Source organism: Mus caroli, chromosome 9, assembly GCF_900094665.2.
Source record: "Mus caroli chromosome 9, CAROLI_EIJ_v1.1, whole genome shotgun sequence".
In the NCBI taxonomy this organism is placed as follows: Eukaryota; Metazoa; Chordata; class Mammalia; order Rodentia; family Muridae; genus Mus; species Mus caroli.
Genome location: NC_034578.1, coordinates 91930626 through 91956275, shown reverse-complemented (window position 1 = coordinate 91956275; position 25650 = coordinate 91930626). Strand labels below are relative to the sequence as shown.

Below are 25650 nucleotides of genomic sequence, written 5' to 3'. Positions count from 1 at the left end.
ACCAGGCTCAGTAGTGTTCACCTGTAAATGTAGCAGCTGGGAGGTGGAAGCAGGAGAATTAGAAGGTTAAGACCGTCCTTTGTTTCACAAAGAGTTTGAAGCCAGCCTGGGCTACATGAGATTAAAGAAGGCAAGGAAGGATGGGGTCCTGAACCGGTCTGAATGGCGTGCAGACGNGATAACAGGAATAGCAACATTGTTTACATTCAGTTTTGCAAACAGTTATCCATCAGTAGATCTGTTGCTCCCATCAGCTTCTCTGGGCTTCACTATTAGCAGTGTTAGTGCTTTTAAACATGTGATACTTGGTGTATCTATTTTGGGTAGAAGTCAGGCAGCTTCTTATAACAGCACTTCTCCTATGTGTTTACCCAAGAGAAATGAAAACATGTCCACAGAAACACTTGTAGAAGAATGTGCATAGTGGATGCTGTTCATAATAGCTCTAATCTGGAAGCAGCCCAGGTGTCCATCAGTAGGAGAAGAGACAAACACGTGTCTGCACAGTGGAATACAACTCNGCTGTAAGAAGAAATGCATTANAAGCATAGAAAACATGGATGTTGCAGAGTGTGGTGGCACATGCCTTTGAACACAGCAGATGGCAGTTTGAAGCTACCCTGGCATACATAGGGACTTCAGACCAACCACAGCTACACTGTGAGAACTTTTAATTAAACAAACAAAAACATGAATGTCTTTAATCCCAGCAGGCAGGAGGCAGAGGCAAGTAGATCTCTATGTGTTAAAGGCCAACTCAGTTTACAGATGGAGTTCTGGGATAGCCAAGGCTACACATAGAAACCTTGTCTCAAAAAACCACAACCAAAATAAAATTCATAATTTGATTGGGAAAGAAAGCTTACTTGAAGAAAGTACATACTAAATGATTTCATTTGTATGTTGTAAAAGTGTCCAGAATGCATCTCTACCAGTGGGCATGGAGGTCTATGGGAAGGCTGTCTCCAGTAGGACTTGGGATCGTATAGATGCATGGTTTTTGTCAAATGTGATGATCTGTTGGAGGCTTACGTAACTTTGTCCTCAACTGTAGCTGTAGGATGCTGAATTGTTTGAGGGAAGAAGGACATTGACACCTCCTATCTGAACTATATTCAGGAACCAGACACAGGACAGTACATTGGTAATACAGACTCTGGGCTTCTGGGTGTTCTCTGTTAAATTTCATTCAATTTGCCTGTGCATTTGTAAATAATGTTGATTGAAATGTCATCACCAGTTGTTTAAAGGAATTTCAGTTTTCCCACTGGCCCGTTATTTTCTACTTTTATATGAATTGATAGAGCTGGAGTTTTGCTTATTTTTTTCCCTCTTTACTATGTCTTTCCTGTGTTTCAATGCCAGTATATGTAAATTTGGTTAAATCCTTTTAATAAAATTCCATAGTGTAGAGATTTATAGATTGCTTTTTCTTTTCTCTCTTTTTTTTTTTTTTTGGTTTTTCGAGACAGGGTTTCTCTGTGTAGCCCTGGCTGTCCTGGAACTCACTCTGTAGACCAGGCTGGCCTCNAACTCAGAAATCCGCCTGCCTCTGCCTCCCAAGTGCTGGAATTAAAGGCGTGTGCCACCACGCCCGGCAGATTGCGTTTTCTATGTTTCATTTAGTATTTGTGTTCTGCATGTGAAGGTTAGAGGATTCCTTTATTGAGGTGGTTCTGAGGATTGAACTCAGTAAGACTTGCTCAGCAGGTGTTTAACCCACGGAACCACTTGCCAGCCCCCAACTTGCATTTTGTGAGCCAGTCTCTCACTGACTTGGAGCTCAGCAAGTAGATATGATGACCAGGCGCGAGCTCCAAGGCTCTGCCTGGCTGTCTCTGCAGAACTGGGATTTCAGGCCCCCACGGCTCCTGTGACAGACAGCCTTTTTCTGTGTGCTGTATGCATGTGACCATCGAGTCTGCACTCCTGTGAGGCTGAGTGCATTTGGAAGCTAGAGCAGAATGCTGGGTGTCTTCCTCTGTCACTCAGCCCCTCACTGCCTTGAGATGGTGTCTGTGATGAACGAGTCGCTCATGTTTTGGCTAGGTTGGCTGGCTGGCCAGTCGGCCAGTGAGCTCCGGGTGTCTGCTTATCTCTGCCTCCAATGCTGGGGTCACAGGCGAGAGCAACACCCAGCAAGCTGGAGGCTTGAACAACTGATTACCTGACGAACAGCTCTTAACTGATTGAGCCGCCGCTTTATGTTATTGTACATTTGATTTTTTTTTAGCTATTTGCGCTTTTCTTTTTTTAATATTTAAATTCTACTTATTAGTTTAGNGTGTGTGTTTTCATTCGTTGATTATTGGAAATTAAATTCAGAGTTTTGTGCATTCTAGGTAAGTGTTGTACTACTGAACTCTATCCCCACTGTTGTTTTGAGACAGGGTCTCGATGTGTCTCTCTGGCTAGTCTGCCACTGGCTCTGAAGACCAGGTGACNGCATGGGCCAGCTACCGTACCCACCTGCACACATTTGTGCATCACGTGGGTGTCAGTGCTCAGCACTGCTGCTTTCTCTTCAGTTTCTCATTCGAGTGTTTTGGAGACAAGGTTTCGTATGCAGCCCAGGCTTTACTCCTGNGTTTCTACCCCATAAGTCTTAACTAATGTTTATTTTATTTTTAACCTAAGTGCAATCTTGTAGCCCAGGCTGTCTGGAACTGAAAATAACCTAGGATGACTTTAAACTCCTCCTGCCTTTACCTCCAGAGGCTTTTGCTACTACACCTGGCTTCATGCTGTTCTAGGAGCTGAGCCCTGGGCTTCATGCGTGGTAAGCAGGCACTCTACAAATTAAGCTCTGTTACATCCCCAGTGGGATTTACTCTCCCACTAAGAACCTGACAGTTGTTCATCTTACTTTTCTTAGTCAATATGTTTTTACGTTTTGTTTTGTTTTGTTTCTAATATTTTTAATGTGTGTGTGGGGGGGTGGGGGTGGGAATATACATGAGTGAAGGTGTCAGGACAGATCCCAGGCATCAGATACTCCTGGAACTGGAGTTGCAAGTGGTTGTGCTGACTGTTGTGGGTGCTGGGAACTGAGCCTGGGCTATCTGGAAGAGTAGTGCATGCTGAGGCATCTCTCCAGCTCCACTGAATACATTTAGACTATAGATTTTACTGTGGCTTGTGATTTGACTACATAGTTTTGATTTTCTATTATTTCAGTATTCTGCAGTTTTTTGTTTTGTTTTGTTTTGTTTTGTTTTGTTTTGTTTTTACATTATTTGTGGGAAAGTGCACGTGTGCCATAACATACTTGTGGAAGTGAGAGGACTTGATTTCCTTCTTCCACCGTACAGGTTTTAGGGTTGATCTTAGGTGGCAGGCTTGATGGGAGGCGCCTTTTAACTGCTGGCCTCCCCTGCCAGCCCTTCTAGGTTTTGTTTAGTGATAGTGGTATTGAACTTAGGGCACATTGAGCATATGCTTTGCCATAGAGTTATATTCACAAACCAGTTTTTCAAAATATGTACTTTAGCCTAATGGTTCTTTCTTTCTTTTTTTCTTTCTTTCTTTCTTTTTTTTTTTTTTTTTTTTTTTTTTTTTTTTTTTTTTTTTTTTTGAGGCAGGGTTTCTCTGTGTAGCCCTGGCTGTCCTGGAACTCACTTTGTAGACCAGGCTGGCCTCGAACTCAGAAATCCNCCTGCCTCTGCCTCCCAAGTGCTGGGATTAAAGGCGTGCGCCACCACGCCCGGGTCTAATGGTTATTTCAAGAGACCACTTTTTTAAACTTTATTGATAGTACCTAATTCAATTTAGATGAAAAGTTTTCTTGTTTTGTCTTTTGCTTGTTTTGTTTTATTTTTTTTCTTTTGAAACAGGATCATATGTAGCCTTGGGTAGCCTCAAACTTTGTAGCCAAGGATAACATTGAGCTTCTGCCACAGTCCCTTAAATACTGGGATTACAGACTCTTACGCTACCATGCCTTTGTTGTTTGGTTTGGTTTGGCTTGGTTTGGTTTGGTTTGGGGCTTTGGTTTTTCCAGATAGAGTTCTCTGTATAACACCCCTGGCTGTCCTGGAACTCACTTGGTAGACCAGGCNTACAAAACCACCTGCCACTGCACCTGACTGGTACTTAACTTTTTTTTTTAATTTTTTTTATTTTTTCGAGACAGGGTTTCTCTGTATAGCCCTGGCTGTCCTGGAACTCACTCTGTAGACCAGGAACTCAGAAATCTGTAGACCTCAAACTCAGAAAAACGCCTGCCTCTGCCTCCCAAGTGCTGGATTAAAGGCATGTGCCACCACCGCCTGGCTGGTGATTTATTTATTATTATATATAAGTGCACTGTAGCTGTCTTCAGACTCGCCAGAAGAGGGCGTCAGATCTCATTATGGGTGGTTGTGAGTCACCATGTGGCTGCTGGGATTTGAACTCAGGACCTTTGGAAGAGCAGTCAGTGCTCTTACCTGCTGAGCCATCTTGCCAGCCCTTAACTCTGTTTTTTAATTAGAATGTTTAAAAATAGTTTTCTTTGGGGTACAAGAGATGCCAGGGTTGAACCCAGGGCCTCACATCTGTTGAGCTGAAGTTTATCACTGAGCTACATTCTGTGTCCCTAGGACTGCAAATCAGTAAATCAAAATGCTCAACTGGAGAGTGCTTACCCACACCACAGGGCCCTTGGTTGGATCCTGAATGGGGGCAGGAGGTGGGGAGGTGGGGGAAGACACCTTACTAAGTATAGAACTACATATGACCCAGCAGTTGGACTTAGAGACCTGGAGAAATGAAACAGATACCCATCATAGCATGTGGGAGTATTCTAGCTATTTTGTAGTGGTAGTTCAAAGGTCAGTGAAATGTACATCGTACAATAGAATAATAGCCACAGAAAAGACTGAAGTACTCATAGATGTTTAGATGTATATGAACCTAAAGTCTAATCTGTAGGTAAGTTTATATAAGAATTTATGTGGTAGATTAGTGATTGCAGGGGCCTGGAATGGTAGATAGAGAAAAATGAGTATGGAGGGGGTGGGATAGAGATCTTGTTGAAAATAAAATGTCTTAGGGTAAAGATTACATGAATCTGGTCATACTAGAAACAGTTAAACTACATAGTACATTTGAATGTAAGCGGTAAACTAGATCCTGATAACATTTTTGTCTTAGTTTTAGATATTTTTCATTTTCCCATTTTTGTTGTTTAAAGTCTAATAGCTTGCACAAAACCTCACAAATCAGTGGGTCAGCATTCTAGTCTCTGCCCTACAATAACGTAAACAAGTGAAAGGAGAGGGTGGAGGATAGGATAATGTGACGGACGGGTACATGTAGGAAACTCAGACTAAAAGATTAAAAATTTTGATACACTAAACATTTTAAACATAGTGTGATCTTTATAATTACTTTTTAAAAAACAAATTAAGTATACTTGCCTCTGCCTTTAAAACATTTTAAACTATAAACAGAATGTTTACCAAGAAAAGTTTCTGGGCCCAGAATCATGTGAAGAAAACTTTCATGTCAGGTTCCTGTGGGTAACTAGAACATTTACAAAGANATGAATCAAACCACAAGGCTCAAGATGTGCTAAGGGCGTGTGCCCAAGGCTGCTTTTGTTTTTGTCTTTTTGAGGGCTCCATTGCCCAGCCCACTAGATGCTGGCACCACAGGCAGTGTGTATCCAGGGTTTGAAGAAGCTGACGTTGTATGTTGATTTCTGACATAAAATTTAAAACTCTGGGGTTTTCTGGGAGATAGTCTTTGTTAAGCTGATGAGGATTCCTGGCTTCAGAGTGAGAGGGCTGGTTCCCTGAGTGTATAGGGACTTGTAGTAAAGGAACTGTGTGTAAACAGAGTCCCTTGAGCAGCTAAGATTCAACCAAGACTCACTAAAAGATGAAACCCTGGATAAACTAAGCTGGCGTAGTGGTATGGCCTGATNGAAACACTGTATCTCTTCCTGTGTTTCTTTTATGACTCAAAATCCCAAGTACAGCTCTCCAACTTGTGTTGGGGCTTTCTGTGAGGGATGGAAGCTGAGGGTTAAGGAGAAAAGTACTTCCACATAGTAGAGACCCAGCCACCTCCTGTGGATGCTCTGACGGAGCTCCTGATGCCTGTATCCACCTAGTGGCGGGACTAAATCTTACAATTAGAGCTGACCCTGAGGTGCAGGACGGGACTGCCTTTTCTGTTTCTTTTTGTTTGTTTGTTTGTTTGTTTGTTTTTGAGACAGGATTTCTCTGTATGTCTTTTCTGTTTCTTTGCAGATAGAGATATCTTGCTTCTTAGTTGTAGGCAACACATGAACTAGACCTCAAGTGAACCTTTTCTTTTTTTAAGAGTAGATGCAGTTGATTAGGTTAAACTTGAAATCCTGTTTGCTATGAGGCCTCATTGCAGTTCCATTCCAAACATGTTTCTAGTTTGTTGTTGGCCTTCTCTTCCCTCAGGAGTTTTGTATTTAATCTTATCAATTCAGCAGCTGAAGGCATCCCCTGAGTTTGAACCTGAGACCTACATGCTGGACAAGAGACAGACTTGTAAAAGTTGTTCTGCCAGTCATAGACATGACTTGACACATGCACACAGTAGTAAATAAGAATGTAAAAACAAATCCCTTGGTTTTCTGATTTTTTTTTTTCTTTTCTGTAAAATAAATACTGATGACTTCTTTTTGTGGGATGGGGGTGGGGGGAGTGGAGGTCAGAACACCAGTGCAAGATCAGAAGTAGGCAAAGCAAGACCTGTGTTTACAGCCATCCAGCCACCCTTGCTCGCTGGTTCTCTCCTGCTTGACCTCTGACCTAGCTCTGTCTTTTCATCAGGATGAAGGGAGGGGCAGTTTGAAAACTTCTCAAGAAGGAAAAATCTAGCCTGGTAGTTAAGTACTGGCCAATTATCTCTGAGGCCACTCTGGGCTCAATCCCCAGTGTGACAGGAAAATAGAAAAAGCAGGAGAGAGTCAGTACCCATGGAAGAGGGGCATGTTTCTAGTTGTACATACATGATGATGAACATAGAGATCCCAGAATAGAATCAGCAGCTATTAGAAGGGAACATTTGTGGGACTGCTGTATGTAGCAAGAGTGGCTTTTACAGAGAATGCTGCTTAGTAATAAGGTTTACCCCTCCCCTTCTCTCTCTGGCAGGGTCCTGCTACTGTAACCTTGGTTGTCCTAGATAGAACTCTCTATGGAGTTCAGCTAGCCTCCATTCCGTGACTAGCTTCCTGCTCCAGTCCTTCTTGTGCTGAGATCACAGGTGTGAGTTACCATGCCTGGCTGTCACAGTTCTTCAGAGTTTTAAAAAATATGTGTGTTTCTAGAAAAAGAAGTTAAGGAAGGCTGTGAACCATCTATGTAGGTATTGTGACTCAAACCTGGATCTTTTTATAAGAGTAACAAGTGGTTTTAACTACTGAGCCATATCTGTAGCCCCATTTCTTCAGAATTTTTAAGTCCATGTTTCTTTTGGTGGTTGTTTTTTGTTGGTGATGGTGATTTGTGCTTTTGAGGGAGTGTTGTGCTATGTGTTCTGGGTAGTGACCACTTGTCATCCTGCCTCAGTCTCAGGTGCTGGTGTTACACATGTGCACCTTTATGGTCAGCAGTGTTAGTTTCTTCCATTGAATAATGACTTAAAAATCTCTTGAAGGATTTTAAAGCAGTGAATGCTTATCTGTAGTGTGATATAATAGTTTATTACTCCCTGCTGTNTTACATGACCAAGCAGGTAGCACTCTGCAAAGGTCCCACACAGTGCCTATTAACTGATTTGGATGCTCTAAGTAGAGCCCCCTCATTTAATTTTAGCCCATCTGTAGACTTAACTCAACCACTAGTGTAACTACAAGTCTGTCCTAAGACACGAAGAGCAAGTTATAACTTACGTTTCTGTCTCCTGCCATTCTCTTCTTCATAGAAGAGAGAAGGTGGGGTGGGTTGTGGAGCAGGGTGGGGTGGTTGAGGGATGTAGTGGACTTTTGGGATAGCATTTGAAATGCAAATGAAGAAAATATCTAATAAAAAAATTAAAAAAGAGAGAAGGTGGTTACATTGAGAGTGTCAGGACCCTTGCTGAGTACTCTTAGATGATATTTATAAGAGGGTAACTTTACTTTTTAAGTGCTGGNTTTGGGTTTTGGTAAATAAGCACTAAAAATAACTCATTTCCTAGTACAGGGTGGGGTGGGGTGGGGTATGCTTTAAGACAGAGTCTCATGTGTCCTGGGTTGGTTCTAACTACCTTGAGTTATAAGCATGAGCCACCACACCCAGTGTTTGTGGTGCTGAGATAGAACCCCCTAGGAATTTGTGCGTGTTAGACAAGCACTCTGCAGCTGCGCTATATTCCCAACCCTTATCTGTGATATANTTTATTAATCTAACTCTATGTGAAGTTTTAACACATATTTATTGTGTAATGATTCTTTAGAAAGTAGATTTGGATAGTTTGTTCATATTTGTAAGTTTCATGTACACTGTTTTTCCTGGAAATTTGAAAATGTAAGAACATTTTGAGATGATTTTTAAGCACTTTTCTTGCAGTGCCTTGAGTTTCATACATAATCCCCAACAAGCTTGTCTGGCAGAAGCCTGTTGCTTTTGTCAGTATGTGTACTAGAATACAGACACTCCTTAGGCTCAGTGTTTGACTCTACAGGCGGTTTTAGGATCTCATGCGATCACCTAGGGCTGAACGTCACTCTGCTGTCTCTCTGGAGGCGCACAGGGCACACCCTGGGAGATTGCTTGTTGTTGTTTTTTTGTTTTGTTTTGTTTTGTTTTCCTTCTCTTTTTTCTTTTTCTGCAGCAGGACCGCAGTGGGTAGTGATGCTACCTGAAGGTGACATCTGTCTCTTTTCCTTCTGTTCTTTTACTCTATCTCCTGGTAACTGGGAAAAGGGTACGCTCTAGTTTAAATTAATGTGGATTGGTTAGACTATCTTCCTTTGGAGGATTCCTGGCCTGCAGTTGAAAATTTATCTATCTAAGCTTTGGGTATAATCTGTTTTGGGATCTTGTTCATTGATAATTAGAAGAAAGTTATGCATCAACTTGGGGTGTGGATGAATATGTTCAAANTTTTTTTTATTGGCAGAAATTTATAAGTCCTTTGAATTTGTTTCTGTGGAAGTCCTCTTAGGAGTCCTGGCCTGACTCTATTAGGACGGGATTTAGATGAGAGTAAAGCTGGAAAGATGTTAACTCAGTGGAGTTGAATATTCCTTAGTATTTCCTTAGCATCCCCATCACTTATTAAAACATTTAAGTATAAATAAAAGACTTCAACTATATCCTGATGTGTAATTTTGAGGATGTTCATTTCTGATGTTAGAAGTTTGAATGTAGATGATGAGGGGAAAAAGTACTGATTATTTTTGGTGTTCCCAAAACAAATCGTTGGCTTGGGATAGACCTAAGTGTTTCCCAGTTATGGGGGAGGGGTTAAGTCTGGGTGTTGAAGCCTGCCTGTCACTAGTGCTTTGTGCCTGGCTGCAGAGCTGTGCCCTGGAGCGCAATGCTTGCTTTTCTTGTCCTTTTTGCATGTTTGCATGAGCCCTTCTACTTAACCAGTGTTTTAAAATTTTTATTGAATATCATCTTTATGATTTTTTTCCTTCTGCACATTTCTTGGTTATTTAAATCAACTCACCCTTTAAAAATCTACATATCAAGACTTTAGTATCAAAAAGGCTAAAAAAAAAAAAAAACCACAACAACTTTAATGTGTATAAATGGTCTGAAATACAGGTATAGTAGAGGATGTTTTTTTAACTTGCTACTTAAAGAAACATGTAAGTATGTCCAGGGAGGCTTTCCCACCTAAAATCATCTTAGTTTTGAGGGTATAAAATTCTTGAATGAAATACTTCCCCATGTGCTGGATATTTAAAACTCTGACTTTAGCCGGGTGTGGTGGCACACGCCTTTTACCCCAGCACTTGGGAGGCAGAGGCATTCGGATTTTTGAGTTCAAGGTCAGCCTGGTCTACAGAGTGAGTTCCAGGACAGCCAGAACTGCACAGAGAATCCCTGTCTCAAAAAACCAAACCAACCAACCAACAAACAAAAGAGTTTTAAAAAGCTCTGACTTTGAATGGGAGTATGAAGTAGTGAAAACTTTGCTGGAAGAACAAGATGAAAGGAGGATTGGTGGGAGCTGCCTGCCAGAACAACCCTTACTTACTTAGACAATGTGAGGGAACTTGGCTGTGCATGGCAAAGCGTGGGCTCCTAGCCTTGCAGTGAATAGTTGGTTTGCTCTTTACCAAGAGTGAGTCTGTGTGTATGTCCATATCTCACTCTGTTCATCTCTTCCGCAGGTCTGATCTTGCTCTTCTACCTAGTTTTTTATGGGTTCTTGGCTGCACTCTTCACATTCACAATGTGGGCCATGCTCCAGACTCTGAATGATGAAGTTCCGAAATACCGAGACCAGATTCCTAGTCCAGGTAATTGTGCTGAAGTTATCATAGCTTTTAAAACAACGTGGGTTACTGCTTGTCTTTACCACAGAGCAGTTTGATATCACAGCANATGAAGAAAGTTAAACTTTATTTAGTTTCAAGACCTTTAAATCATTTACTGGTAAGTTTTGGGTCCTTTGACAGGAATAAGCAGAAATGAACATTGGAACCGTTCTAAAGAGTTGGAATGGTCTCATGAAACTGTGAAGCACGTTGGCTCTGGTTTGAGTTACACCGTTAGTCTTATAAAATAGATGCCTGTGGTTTTAATTGGTTGGTATGAAAGTGGTAAAAATATTGCATCATTAGAGAATAAAATCAATGTGTTCTCTCTTATCATTTAAAAAAAATCTGTTATACTAGAGAATACACTTTTAGCAAAAAACTCTTACCTGAAATGTTGGTACATTTTCCACACGTGATTTTACTTTCTTAAAACAATCTGAATGCCAGCTCTGCCTCAGGAGTTGAACATGGTCTTGGCCTCATGGTACTGGCAGTGCATATTTGGCAATACTGGAAATCAAACCCAGGGCCCCTGCAGTGCTAATAAGCAAGTGCTTTAGCACCAANCTACATCCCTAGCCTGGTCCTAGTCTCTTCAGCAGACTAAATACTTATTAGGAAAAGTGAAAAAAGAATCCCAAAAAGTAAGAATGATTGTGAGGGGTGAGTACCTGGTCTTGGAGGCATTTAGAGAGTAAAAGTAATACACNGGATTCCCAAGTGTGAGCAAGTGTTCTAGAGACAGCAAGAGAGCAGGGCAGTGGTAAGGAGAATGGGAGGCCGGCTGGCAGCTGGGGAAACGTGGAGGCTGTTCTCTAGAGCATTTGGGTTTTAGCCACGTCTGAGGTGTCTTTCAGGGACCACCTGGCAAATGTCTGGAGTCATTGTTAGCTATTAGAACTTGAGAGGTACTGTTGCCAGTGTAAGCCAACGATGCTACTGAGCAGGACAGGCCTTTCTCCCCACAGAATTAACCAGTTCCAACTCACCATGCTGAGGCTAAGGAACCCTAGCCTATATTCTGCTCGATGCGTGGACTTCTGAGCCACACTGACTTTCCCGTCACTTTTTCACAGAACCAGTCTAATCATTTCTTTTTTGATTTTTCTTGTTTCTTTTGTTTNTACCTAATTATTCCTTTTTGCCCTCTGCCTTTACTAATTTAAAGTTCATTTTCTTGCCATCTAAATTATACATGACTTTGTTTTTATCAACCATAGTCTGATCTACTTCAGAAATGCTAAGCTGTCTGTAAAACATCTATGTTTTAGATATGTTTTGTATAAGCCATCTAAACAGTAAAGTGTGTTAAAAACTAAGTTCTATATAAAATTGTAGTTTTACAGTATAAATAAGTAAATATATAAACATACATATGTGTATTACAAAGTTTTTAGCTATGAGAAATGTTTGCATTAAAGTTGGGAGCCAGATTCTTCTTTGTAGAGAAGCACATTTGCCTTTTCTTTGTAGAGAAGTACATTTGCCTTTTCTTTGCTCTGTTACATGGCTATCAACTCCTGATATGAAATTGTTACTGATTATAATTTTAGTTGGTATATCAGAAACATATTTGGGTGGTGGAGCAATGCTTATTGAAGGGAGAGTGTTTATCAGAGAGTTCAGAATGGAATGAAACTCTTCAGTTGAACACAGTTGACTGTCTTTTGTATGTTTCCACACAGTTGTACTTTTGAATGAAAAAGCAGTTAGACTGAGCGGTGGCTCCTGTCTGGTGGCTTATACTTACAGTCTTAGTGTTCTGGTATGCTCAAGGTTTTTGGTTTTTGTTTTGTTGCTTAATCTGTAGCAGCAAGCATCCAGAAACAACAAAACCACAAACAAAAATCCCCAAACCTCTAAAATGTTATTGATAAGAACGTGAGTTTAGAAAGTCCAAGTAAGAGCCAGAGAGATCGCCCAGTGATAGGAGAACTCACTCCAAGTACAATAAGCCAAGCAGTGCCATGTGGGCCTGTACATCCAGTGAGGAGGGCNAGGCTTGCTGAGCAGCCTGCTTAGCAGAAGAGCCACCAGTTCCAAATTCACTGTGTGACACACACACAGAATTCAGAGTAAGGAGTGATGGTTATAGTTAACTGATAATCATCAAGTTTGAAGACTGTTTCTAACTTGATACTGTCTAAAAAGTCTTAAAGATTTGAGTTCTTTTAGATGTCTTTCCAAATTGGATCCAAATAGAGAGTTGTTGATAACTGTGACATCTGTGAACACACGGGACGAGGAGGATTTCTTACTGTCACTAACACTCCCTGTCTGCTTTCAGGACTTATGGTTTTTCCCAAACCGCAGACTGCCTTGGAATATACATTCAGCATGTCTGAGCCACAGACTTACAAAAAGTTGGTTGAAGACCTGAAGAGTTTCCTAAAGCGTAAGTGTGCAGGCCTAGAAGATGGAGGAGAGCTTGTACTTACAGAGCCCAGTGCCATGCCATGACTGCCTTTAGAAGTAGCATTTTTAGAGTTTGTTTTACCTTTTTGTTTTTCCCCTTTCAAGCACAGACAGCTGGGAAGNTCTGCAAGTAAACTCAGTTAGATGTAAGAATGAAGCCAAATCTGTGTCATATAAAACAGTGCCTCTGAGTATCAGCCCTTTGCTGGGTGCTGGGGATGGGACAGGATGCCTCCAGTGCTCGCAAGTACTCTGCCACGCCTGTGCCACAGCCCATTTGGGATTTTTTTTATATCCAGGATAGTACCTAAGTGTGGGGATGGCATAGTTGCCATTTCTGAAAGTTGGCCTATGTCATTTTTTAAATGTATTCGTCTTGTTTAAGAGTGACCAGTATATAGTGCTTTTAATAAGCATTGTAGCCATGTCCTCCTTGTTGTGGCTGGCATAATCATTCATAGAAATGATGCTACCAATCGAATGAGTGCTAAAAGCTTCGGTTTACTGTGATCACCTTGACCCCTTCTCAACCGTATTATACCACAATTGTTCTCTAAAGATGCCAAAGCCACCAAATAAGCTTTCCCAGCACCACGGTCTGTCTGTCTGTCTGTCTGTCTGTCTGTCTGTCTATCTTGCTTATTCAGCTTTCTTCGAATATTCTGTGCTAGTGGCTCTTGCTGTTTGCTGATGGCTTCCTAACCACCTCAGCCTCGTTCCTCAATATTCTTCCTCATCTAGTTTATTAACATGATTTTTTACTTTTATAGCACTCTAAAATTCCTTGTCTGTAAGTCTGCCAAATGCTTGTGCAGAACCCTGCTCTGGATAAAACCACATAGTTCCTGGATTAGGCTCCTTCTTCTCTCCCTGCTTAGAGCAGCCACAGGGTGAAGACAGGACTAGGTGGTAGTAAACCCCACCTCTCTCAGTGGGCATGTGCCTGGTGAGCCATTGCCTTCCTCTGATGACTCTGATGGTATGGTTGCTGGCCTTTGCTCAAGCCTCTGACCTTTTTCCTTCCCCTATAATTCACCTTCATGTAGCACAGTATCTTCCTTCAAACACTAAAAGGAAACTGGGCTGTAGCTGAGTCAGTAGAGTGCTTGCCTAGCATGAGGGCACTGGGGGTTCCACCTCCTTCTCTGCTAAATCTGGCNTGATGCCTCCTTAAAACCTCAGCACTTGGGAAGTGGAGGCAGGAGGATCAAAAGTCCAAAGTATTCAAGATCATCTTCAGTTAAACAATGAATTCAAGGCCGCCTTGGGCAACATGAGACCCNGTCTTCAAGAATGAATGAATGAAGAAAGGAAGAAAGAAAGAGAGAAGAGATAATAGAAGTCCTTAGTTCCTTCATTGCTAGTAAACACCCACACTAGCCACCATGCTGCTGGTCTTGTTTCTTCATGTGAGGCCACTTGCACGTCTGCTCTTTGTCTCTGATCCTTCTCTGTCTCAGAAACATCATCCTTGGTCTCCTCCCTTTATTGAATTCTTGCCAACTTAGACACTCTGTAATTTCTCTCTATCTTGAGAAAAATCCTCCTGATCTCTCCCACGCTGTCTATATCTATCTTCTTAAATCTCTTTGCCTTACTAGTTAATGTGTTTATTAATTAAATAATTTCAAACATTTTATGAACATACTTTCTGTGTTTTAAAAAAATAAAATGGTAAGAGCCTGCAGTGAAAGCAGTAGTAATTTTTCGCTGTATTCCTTTTAGCTGAGCCGTTGTTTGTCAGGGTTATAGGAGTGTAGTTGGGCCAGGCACTTGCCATCTAGCAATAAACAAATCTGTCTTACAGAACTTTTAGTCTAGTAATATGTTAGGAGGGAGTTGCTGAGGTGAGAAACACAGTAGAGAAAGGGTGGGGGAGGTTTCTCTATTCTGGAACTCACTCTATAGACCAGGCTAGCCTCAGAACTCTGAGTGCTGGGATTAAAGGTGTGCACCATCACTGTCCTGGCTGGGCTGTTGGTTTTTAAAGGGTGCTCTGAGAATGTCATAAAGTTGGTGCGTGAGAGGGAGAAGGGCGCTGCATACACTAGAGCAGGCTCATGGAGGGGGTGCCCATCCGACCTCCTTTCCTTCGTGCCCCTGAATGCCCATAGTGCACTGGCACATGCATTTCTCTCCTTTCTTCCTTTCTGGTTTCTAAACATGTTATTTCTTTGTTGTTTAACTGTNTCTTTTAGCCTCCATCTGCCAACACACTGTTTGCAGCTGGCATCTTCTCTGTTCCACTTCCTCCGTCTCTTTATTCTTCTCTCTGTAGCATAAATGTACTCCTAACATAAGTGCAGTCACATGACCACGTTGACTAGGATAAAGTCTTTTAGTGAGTGGATCATCATGGTGGTTTTGGCAGCCCTTCTCCTCAGTTCCTAACACAGTTTTTACAAAATGTACATAGTTCAGATTCTGCCCCCTTTATCCTAGCAGCCACTGTAGCTCACACATCCCCTCAGCTTTCAGGTCACTAGAGCCCCTTGTCATACCCTGCAGCATTCNACCCATGCTGTTTTCCCTACTAGACTGAGCTCCGCAGGACAAGAGCCATAGTGCACGCTTTTGCTGTTGTCTCTGAGGTTGGGCACATGAAGTGTTTTCAAATAGTTCTGTAGTTGTGGCTTGTGCTGGGTGCTCTTGGAAGCAGGATGCCTCAAAGCGCTGTTACCAAGTAATTCACATTGCTGTTTTATCTTTGAAAAATACTTGTTTGGTGAATGCTTTGACTTGTTTCTTGTTGTGTTTGGTATCCTTTCTTGGCTGACGTGGTGCACATGTTTCCTTTGTAGCATATTCTGTGGAAGAACAGAAGAACCTCACAAATTGTCCTGATGGAGCGCCGTTTATTCAGCGTGGGCCTGACTACAGGGCATGTCAGTTTCCAGTCTCCTTGCTTGAAGAATGTAGTGGTGTGACTGATGCTAATTTTGGCTATTCCAAAGGACAGCCTTGCATCCTTGTGAAAATGAACAGAGTACGTACTTGCTTTCCCTCCGCTGCTGCGAGTCTAACAACAGGCTGTACATGCGGTGCTGCTGCTTTTCTGTTGCTGTGCGTGTGGTGAGGCCTTCCTTGGTGTCATCGCATTGGGGTAACTTAAAAGACTAGCAGTGCTACTTAATGCTTGGGGGAAATGACTATGACAAAAAGATTCCTAGTTAAATTGTAGATTACATATAATCTAAATAATGCTAACGCATATGGTGTTATATGTAATTAAGTACTGGGAATAGAAATAAACATACAATCGCCGGGCGTGGTGGCGCACGCCTTTAATCCCAGCACTCGGNAAAAAAAAAAAAAAAAAAGAAATAAACATACATACTAATGAGCACAGTACAGTGCTGTAGTTATAGCCAAAGCTAATGGGATGTTTTAACAAGACATAACTAAGAATTAAGTCCAAAAAAGTAAGCCAGAAGGAATGTGGAACTTGATCTATGCTTTAAAGTGAGCTCATATGTTCATTTTAATGGGGGATGTCTTCAGTTACACTGGCCTGCAAGGTCTGTCCTCACTGTATCTGCTGTAGTTGCTGAAAATGTACTCTAGTCAAAGGGCCACCTTCTGAGTTTATTAGAAATGGGCCTTTACATGATGGGACAAGGATACTATGCTTGCTTTATAGGCAGGCTTTGGGGGTGGAGGGCGGGGGTGGGANAAGCCCGAATGAGGACAGGCCAGCGACAGATCCGACTGGCAGGGTTTTCATCCGTGGGCACCTAGAGCTTTCCACGAGTGGGAGACTAGGGGCTGCTACACATCCCACTCTGGGCTTCAGCTCTATACCTGTAGGCATCTGTAGGCTTAGACAGCCTGACTTTTGGGGGCCTCTCCTCTGTACATCCTGGAAACCTGGACCCAGAACTGCATTTGGATTCAAAATGCAAAACAACAACAAAAAGAAAAAAAACTTAGAAGACAGGGCCAGTGGTAAAGGCTCTGGCAACCCGCCTGAGCTGAGTTTGATCCCAGGACCCACATGCTGGAGGAGAGCAGTTTGTCTTCCATATTCCACATACCTCCCCCTATACGTGTGTGTGCGTGTGTACACACACACACACATAAATGAGAATAGTTTTTAAGTAGACAGGTGACCACAAATAAGATAGTAGATGCAAAGGCTGAGGTTAGAGCTCAGACTTAGTGCTTTGTTACCGCCAGAAGAACACGAGTGGGGGAAGAACATCATTTAGGATTCTTCTTAATACATGACTTTAGGGGGAGAGATAGCTGTGAACGTATTTTCATAACNAATATTTTATTATAGATGGGAGTGGTGGTGCTCACCTGTGATCCCAGCGTTTGAGAGTCAGAGGCTGGACTGTCCCCAAGGCTAGCCTGGGCTGTGAGCAGGACCCGCCCTTTATCAAAACTAGCACACGTAATGGTTTATTACATTATGTAACTTAAGGGTGTGTTGTTTTAAATGTGGCAAGTGTGGCTGATTGAATATATAGAGTAGTATTGATCTCAGCTGCTGTGCCCCTGATCCCAGCAGCAGAAGAGAAGGTTCCATTGCATTCTGTGTGCTGACTGACCCATGTTCTTAACCTTAGATAATCGATTTAATCCCAGACGGATATCCACAAATATCGTGTTTGCCAAAGGTTAGTATTCAAGTCACTCAACCTTTCATGTTTCTTAAATACTTAAAATATCACTAGGCTTTCTAGGGTNATCCTGTCTTTCCTAATAGAGAATTTAAAAAGGACATTTTCTGTTTGTTTTGTACACACTTTTTTCATATACACTGCATTTCATCAATTTTAGGATATGTGTTTCCCATAGTTTAGTAATGAAGTTAGCATTACAACCCCAGGCGTGGTCCTGATGTATATCAGGATTTTTTTTTAATAGATTTTTTAATATTTTTTATAACGTATTTTCCTCAATTACATTTCCAATGCTATCCCAAAAGTCCCCCATACCCGCCCCCCCACTTCCCTACCCACCCATTCCCATTCTTTTGGCCCTGGCGTTCCCCTGTACTGGGGCATATAAAGTTTGCAAGTCCAATGGGCCTCTCTTTCCAGTGATGGCCGACTAGGCCATCTTTCGATACATATGCAGCTAGAGACAAGAGTTCCGGGGTACTGGTTAGTTCATCATGTTGTTCCCCCTATAGGGTTGCAGATCCCTTTAACTCCTTGGGTACTTTCTCTAGCTCCTCCATTGGGGGCCCTGTGATCCATCCAATAGCTGACTGTGAGCATCCACTTCTGTGTTCAGGGTTTTTTTTATTGTAAAATTATTTTATTGTGTAAAATTTGTTGTGCTTATTATCAGTTTCAGCTGAGAATTACTGTATGCTAAGATACAGGCATTCTTCCTCTTTCCTCTCCCCCTCAGAGGGCTCCGCACTCCATCCTATAGCTTCTGTTCGCTTTGCATCCTGCAAATAGAATTAAGAGAAAGGTGATAACAATGGGTAAGACTTGTAAAGAGACACAATCTCTAACTGTGTCATTGTGCTGGATACTAGCACTTACTTCCAGGGTGATGCAGAGTGGGCTGCCTAAAATGTTGCCTTGAACTCTTTTTTTTTTTTTTTAACACCAGAAGAGGGCATTAGATCTCATTACAGATGGTTGTGAGCCACCATGTGGTTGCTGGGAATTGAACTCAGGACCTCTGGAAGAGCAAGCAGTCAGTGCTCTTAACCACTGAGCCATCTCTCCAGCCCAGCCCAGCCCATAATCAAGTTTCTTACTTGGCAGTAATTTCTTACTTGGGCTGAAACCTTTGCAAATGTCACTCCTTACAATCACTTCAGTTTCTTGTCCCCTGCTCCTATCCTTTCTGCCTTAATAGGTCTGTGGGAAGGTCCAGCATTTGTGCTCCTGTGAGCTGCTGCTTTGGTGCTACCTTTTCAATTGGTAGAGTACTATCCAGTATTTAGAGCGAACAGTCTGTAGCTTCTCTCCTAGGTGGATGTGAACATGCGCACGGTCGAGGCACCACCTCCTCGTGCTACACTCACTTTTCCAAGAAACAAAATAGAAAACGAGAATTTTAGCTGAGCATGGTGTCACGCCTGTAACGTCTGCACCTGGGAAGATGAGGCAGGAGGATTAAGATTTTGGAGCTAACCTGAGCTACATAGTTATGATCCTACTTTAAGCAGGGTGTGGAGGTTCTTGCCTTTAATCCCAGTACTTGAGTGATCAAGGCAGGCAAATCAGTTTGGGGCTAGCATAGTCTGCATAGGACAGCCAGAGCTATATAGTGAGATCTTGTCTCAAAAAGGAGGTTGATTTTAAAATACAACTAAATGCATGTCACATGTACGTAGATTTTGTTGTTTGTTTGATGTTTGTATTTATTTATTTGTTTTGGTTTTTCGAGACAGGGTTTCTGTGTTTCCTGGAACTCACTCTGTAGACCAGGCTGGCCTCGAACTCAGAAATCCTCCTGCCTCCGCCTCCTGAGTGCTGGGATTAAAGGTGTGCGCCACCACTGCCCGGCTTTGATGTTTGTATTTATGTTTGTGTGTGTACACTTGTGTAATAGCACACNTGTGAGGTTAGGGACAAGTGATTTTCTTTACTGTACGGGTTCTAGGCGTCAAACTCTAGTTTAGTCAGTCTAGGCAACGAGCAGCTTTATCCACTGGGCCATCGCACTTGCCCAGTAGGTGGATGTTTCTTGATAAATTATTCTAAAAATCCAGTTAACATACACTTTTCAGCTCTTAACATGAAAACATACTGTTTCTTGTTAAGTCACATTAGCATCATATTTAAAGTAAAAATAGGCTCAGTGAACAATTAATATATTAATGTAGCAAAACATTCATCGGTGTGACTTTTTTCCTTCATGTTAAATGTAAGATTTTAAGTGTTTTCTGTGCTAGAGATTGAGCCGTTTGCACTGCCGCATAGCACACANTGCTAGAGCATCCCTTTTGGGGTGGCCATTCTTAACTGTGGCCANTGATTCTGAGTTATGATCTACTGCTTTCCCAGACCATTTCATCTAGATCACTAGAACTTGGGTTTTCTTGTCTTTTGTTGTTGTTATTATTTGGTTGGTTTGCTATATGGAGATAAAGGTCTATAATCCAACCAGAACTACATAGCCAAGACAGAAGCCTACAGAACAACAGCAGAACTGAACAGTTCCATTGGTGTGCCTGATNCCTTCCCTGTCTGCCTCTTCTGAGTGGCGATTGCATCCCACAGACATGGTCTCCCAGCCATGACATAAAGAAAGCAGAGAGCGAGGAGGAGAACAAGCTGGTTAGTCAGTCTGATTCTGCCTTGTCTTCTGTGTGCTGGGCTGGAACCCCCAGCACCACACAGGCGTCTGTTAGTTCATCCAGATAGAATACCTGCCTGCCCCCAGACCCTTTCTTCCCTATGTTTAGTGATGCTCATCAGTTTGGGTTGGCATCTGAGGATTTGTGTCTGCTGCAGTGCTAGGGATCCACTCAGAGTTCCCATGCACTGAATGTGTCTATGCAGATATTTAATGATTGGCATAGAGTTTTGGTGCTTTTTTTTCCTGTTTATTCATGGGAACTATGAATGCTTTTTCTGTTTGCTGCATCTCAGTTTATCCTGATTACAGTTCTTACGGTTCTGAAGAGTAAGCTCTACCCACCTCTGAGTGTGACTGCTGCTTTCTTGACTGGTGGCTGTGGGCACCAGTNTTTTCCAGCCTGGAAGCACATTGCTTCACTCCTCTTGGGAAAACCTCAGCCCACACTTAACTGCTGGTGTATTTTTGCTTTCATTGGTCAAACAGCTGGCTTTGTACAGATAGAGGGCAAATAGGCAGTGGTTCCTAGGCAGTGGAACAGGCTGTGACTGAGAAGAGACTCCTAGGATGTATCTGGAAATGGAAGAAGAACCAAGATAGCTTATATAAACATTTAATCATGTAATATTTGTAATCAAGATGAACAGCCAGGTATGTGCCGAAATCCTAGCACTTGGGAGACTGATATGGGCAGATTACCATAGTTTTAAGACAAGGCTGGACTACACTGTGAGACCTGTTTGAACAGTGACGACAAACAGTTCTCAGAAACACAGTTGTAATTCATGAGGCCGAAGCATCATCTCAGCCTCTGCAGTTTCATCATAACCAATAACTGTCAGTGATTGTAACATTTTTGAAAAATCTTTACCTTGGCCTAAAAAGGATTTCTTTTGCTTTTAACTCTAGGAAGAAAACGCAACTATAGCAACTTATCCTGAATTTGGAGTTTTAGACTTAAAGTATTTTCCATATTATGGGAAAAAGCGGCATGTAAGTATTTAGTCGTCTCTTAGGAAACTGTGCGATCGAGAGAGCCTGTGTATGGTAGGTGCACACTGTCTATTGTTGTTTGTACATCACCCACNTGGTTGGGTTTATACCAAGTGGGGCGGGTGAATGGAGACTCTGTGAGGACGGCGGAGCAGACGCTCATCAGGCTAACCGGATGCTTATTTTCAGAACACTGGCTTTGCTTTTTGGAAAGCAGTAAGTACTCTTCACAGGTTAGATGTAAAAACTCATTATTTAGATATAATAGTATTTTGTGATTTTAAACTTTTGAAGTGTATGTATGTATATGTATGTATGTATGTATGTATGTACATATATATACATACATATCTCATTTTATAAAATTCTGTCATACTAAACTTGTTTTGAAATTTTTCCAACTCAAAATGACAAGAATAGTGTATTTTCTGAAAGCACATTACCAGATACTATATCTTTATCATCTATGTATTTTTTTATTCGTGCGTGTAAACTCGCCCTGATGATGCCTTTATTCTAAAGCTTGCAATATGCATTTCCTAGAAACAAGGGTACTAATGGCTGGTGCGTGTGCCATCAGTGGGTGGTAACACTACGCTGTCCACTTACCTGGTCTACATTCTTGAAATCTATCCAGTTGTCCCAGCAGTATCCTTCATAGCACAATAAGAAGTGTCTTCCATGTGTGCAAGGCCTTGCTGCGGCAGCTCAGCAGCCTGTGATCTGGGGTAACTCCTCCCCCCCCCCTCCCCAGAATGAGTCTGGGACTTTGGGGGACTTAACAGGAGTTTGTGTATATGGCACAGTTTTTTGTTCTTGGAATTATTTTTCTCATAATTAAATTCGTTCNTATTTTTGGAGGTGAGTGAGTGCATTCTTCTCAGAATTCTGTAGGAAGGGCTTTACTGACTGATTCTATCGTTTTGTTGACCATTATCTTTTAGGATGGTCAGCCAAGCTTCCATGCTGTAAAATTACACTTTGTTGTTGTTCATCAGGAGGACTAAACTGTGTCTTAGCTTTTCTGCAAAGCTTCAGCATTTGTTGTTCTTGCCAGAACCAGTTATCAGTAGACCTGTTCCTTGTGCTGGCCACAGTGATCACTGCATTATCCTATGTAAAGGGTGTGTGTTAAGTGGAATAGTCAGAGTCAAATGTGGTAATATGTAACCCAGCCCATAGCAAATGGACATCGTGAACATATATGGAGCAGTTAGACATTCTTAAGTGTAATACACGAATCAGTATGTTAGGATCAGAATACAGCACTGCTGTAACTTTAAGGGGGGCCTACACTGCAGGGGGAGTGGAAACATTAAACACTGGGAAAGAAACAGGGAATTGCCACGAATCAGTACATCCAGAGGATGAGGCAAGTGGCTGAGTCACCAAACCAGATACCCCTCAAAGCCGTGCTAAGGGAGGAGCCATAGCAAGAAGGAAGGTGAAGAATATAAAATAATAAGCTAAGTCCAAAGATCTTACACAGTAGATCAGGTGCTTCGGGGCATGTTTATTAACCCTGACCTTGGAAGGAAGCTAAGGCCAGAGGTCTGAGAAATGTGAGATCAGCTTGGGCTACAAATTAAGACTGCTTCAAAAAAAGGAAAGTTGAAACTGACTTCCTGAGTGCAGGCGAAGTTACCAAAGAATTGGAACTAATGTTTGTTCGTCCATTTGCTAGGTTGGATATCGACAGCCCCTAGTTGCCGTACATGTCAAATTTGACTCTGGTCTTAACAAGAAAGAAGTAACAGTTGAGTGCCGTATTGCTGGAACCAGGAACCTAAAAAACAAGAATGAGCGTGACAAGTTCTTGGGACGTGTTTCGTTCAAAGTCACAGCACGAGCCTAGGAATAGGATGTCTCCACAGAATTCATGTTGTGTTGTCGCCATTTTGCATCAGCTGGACCTGCCATTCTAGGATTATGAGGCCACCTTGGAGGAGGAAGTGGTGTGGTACACACTTGGGTGACATCATAACATGCTTCCAGATCATAGTGTTCAGTGTCCTCTGAAGTAACTGCCTGCTGCCTCTGCTGCCCTTGAACCCATGTACGGTCGCCATCAGGGACCAGTGAGCTCCCGATCCCAAACATGCAGAGTGGGGGGTCTTGTCTTCTTCTGTGTGTAATTGCCAAACGTCTAAAGCTTCATGTGCTGGGCTGTGTAAATATTTTATGGATTTAACACTGGTAATTGCATATTTTGATGCCAACAAAGTTTTAGGGATACAATGGTACCTTGCCAAGGGACTTTAGTTGGAAGAAATGTCTGAGAAGTTCTGTATGTGAGGAGGGAAAAGGAAAATAAAGTGGATCTGAAAGTAGACTCTGCTTCTGCGCATGTGTGAGTGCGTGCCTGTCCGTATGCTCCAGGCTGTTTCTTACATGGTGAACTAGACTGTATCTGATTTTACTGAGGACAAACTTTCTGTTGCAGTACATATTTAAAAATCCTATTGGGCTGACTGTGAGTGCTGGAATCAAGTCTTCCNCATTCGGTATCTTAGACAGGGGTGAAACAGCATTTCAATTAGGTGAATGTGCACCGAATGTTGTTGTTTTGTTTTTTGAATGAATGAAATTCCCAAGATATAAATTGTATAGTTTTTCAAAATGTCTTGTTAAGTGCTTTTATTTAGTAGTCTGTGGACCCTAATAAAAACAAATTGTGAAATACAAAAACTTCAAACTGATTTAAAACTTGGAACACATGATGGAGCCTTCTTTCACATCCTGACTGGAGCCCTGGACTGTCCTTGTAGTCTCGGGTGAATTCTTGCTAGAACTGTAATAACTGGAGCTCTTTCTGTTCTGAGAAAAGGGCCTCCCATTTGACCCATGGGTTTCATTCACACACATGTATGTATTATGTATGTATGTTTGAAAGCTTGTTGTCTGTTTGATTTGTTAGCATGCGTGTATGTGAGCTGCCTGAGCTCCCGGTGAATGTGTGGAGGCCAGAGAAGTGTTGAATCTCCCTGTGATTCAGGGCAGTTGTGAGCTGTCATGTAAGTACTTGCAGTTAAGCCTACATCCTTTGGATGGAGAGCTCAACCACTGAGCTGTCTCCAGCCTCTCATTTATGTTTTTATCTCTCATTTATTATCTTTTTTTTGAATATTTACTTATGTATATGAGTANACTGTAGCTGTCTTCAGACACACCAGAAGAGGGCATCAGATCTCATTACAGATGGTTGTGAGCCACCATGTGGTTGCTGAGAATTGAACTCAGAACCTCTGGAAGAACAGTCAGTGCCCTTAACTGCTGAGCCATCTCTCCAGCCCCCTTTTTTTTTTTTTTGGTTTTTGGTTTTCGAGACAGGGTTTCTCTTCTCTGTATAGCCCTCGCTGTCCTGGAACTCACTTTGTAGACCAGGCTGGCCTCGAACTCAGAAATCCACCTGCCTCTGCCTCCCAAGTGCTGGAATTAAAGGCATGCGCTAACACACCCGGCTACCCTCATTTTTCTAAGAGCTGTTCTAAGGCTTTCAGTGGTCTGCAAGCCAGGCCTGGTGGGACAAGAACCCAACTGTCTCAGGTTGGCTATGTGGGAAAGATGAGGGAATTAGGTGGCCTTGCAAGCCAGGTGGGACTGCTGTGCTTTGGAGGTGGACATTCTCCACTTTTTCATCAACAAAACTTCGTGATAGCTGGCAAATTTAAAGGTGACCTTTCCTGGACTTGGCCTTTTCCTTTGTGCTTTTTATGTCTCTCGATCTTGCTGGGTGGTTTCACATGGCCTTGGATTAAGTCACTGTTCTGTTGCTGGGAAGAGACACCATGGTCAAGGCAACTGTTACAAGAGAAAACATTCATTTGGGAGCTTGCTTATAGTTACAGAGGTGCTCTGGTGGGAACCAGCAGGCAGGCACTGAAGCAGTAACGTCACATCCTGATCTGCAGGCAGAAGGAGACACNGAGTGGCATGGCCTTTGAAACCNCAAAGTCCACCCTCAGTGACAATTTCTTCTAAGAAAGCCACACCTGNTCCTCACAGTGCCACTCCCTGGNGACTAAGCATTTATATATATGAGCCTCTGGGGCCATTACTCAAGCCACCACAGCCATCCTGCCTCAGCTTCCCAGTTCATATTAAGAAAGTAAAGTAAGGATGGATAATTTGTAGCCTGGCACACATACCAGACATCAACCTGAGCAACGGTTCTGTGAAACCAGGCTGTCCTGGTCTGCGGAATAGGAANGGCAGGTCTGTAACCGAGCGGTGCCGACAGTAGAGCAGATCCTGAGTCGTCAGCTTTGGCTCAGGCACCATTTCTGCTAACCATTTCATTAAATAGTTGTGAACTTAACAAAAGCCTAAGGTCTGGGAATGTTAGGTCAGGGCTTGCCGAGAATGTATGAGGCACTGGATTCAGCCCCAGATACATGGGCATACAACCTCGGAGCTAGTGAGTGAATGCAGGAGCTGGAGAGACAGGCAGCTGAGAGCACTGGGGACCTCCCAGAACCACCCACAAAGTGGTTCCAACTCCACTGCCAGAGGGCATCCTTATC

The 25650-nt window shown here is 42.4% G+C and overlaps 1 protein-coding gene across 1 annotated transcript in view; it reads left to right on the top strand.

The window, feature by feature from the left end:
• Nucleotides 1-23815, top strand: part of Atp1b3 (ATPase Na+/K+ transporting subunit beta 3) — a 27689-nt gene extending 3874 nt beyond the window's left edge. The window contains exons 2-7 of the mRNA XM_021171520.2: nucleotides 10295-10423; nucleotides 12732-12839; nucleotides 15661-15845; nucleotides 17431-17481; nucleotides 21044-21127; nucleotides 22812-23815. Of these exons, the coding sequence (XP_021027179.1) occupies nucleotides 10295-10423; nucleotides 12732-12839; nucleotides 15661-15845; nucleotides 17431-17481; nucleotides 21044-21127; nucleotides 22812-22982 (728 nt within the window). The 3' untranslated portion in view covers nucleotides 22983-23815. The remainder of the gene's footprint in view (nucleotides 1-10294; nucleotides 10424-12731; nucleotides 12840-15660; nucleotides 15846-17430; nucleotides 17482-21043; nucleotides 21128-22811) is intronic.
• The last annotated feature ends 1835 nt before the right edge of the window (nucleotides 23816-25650 follow it).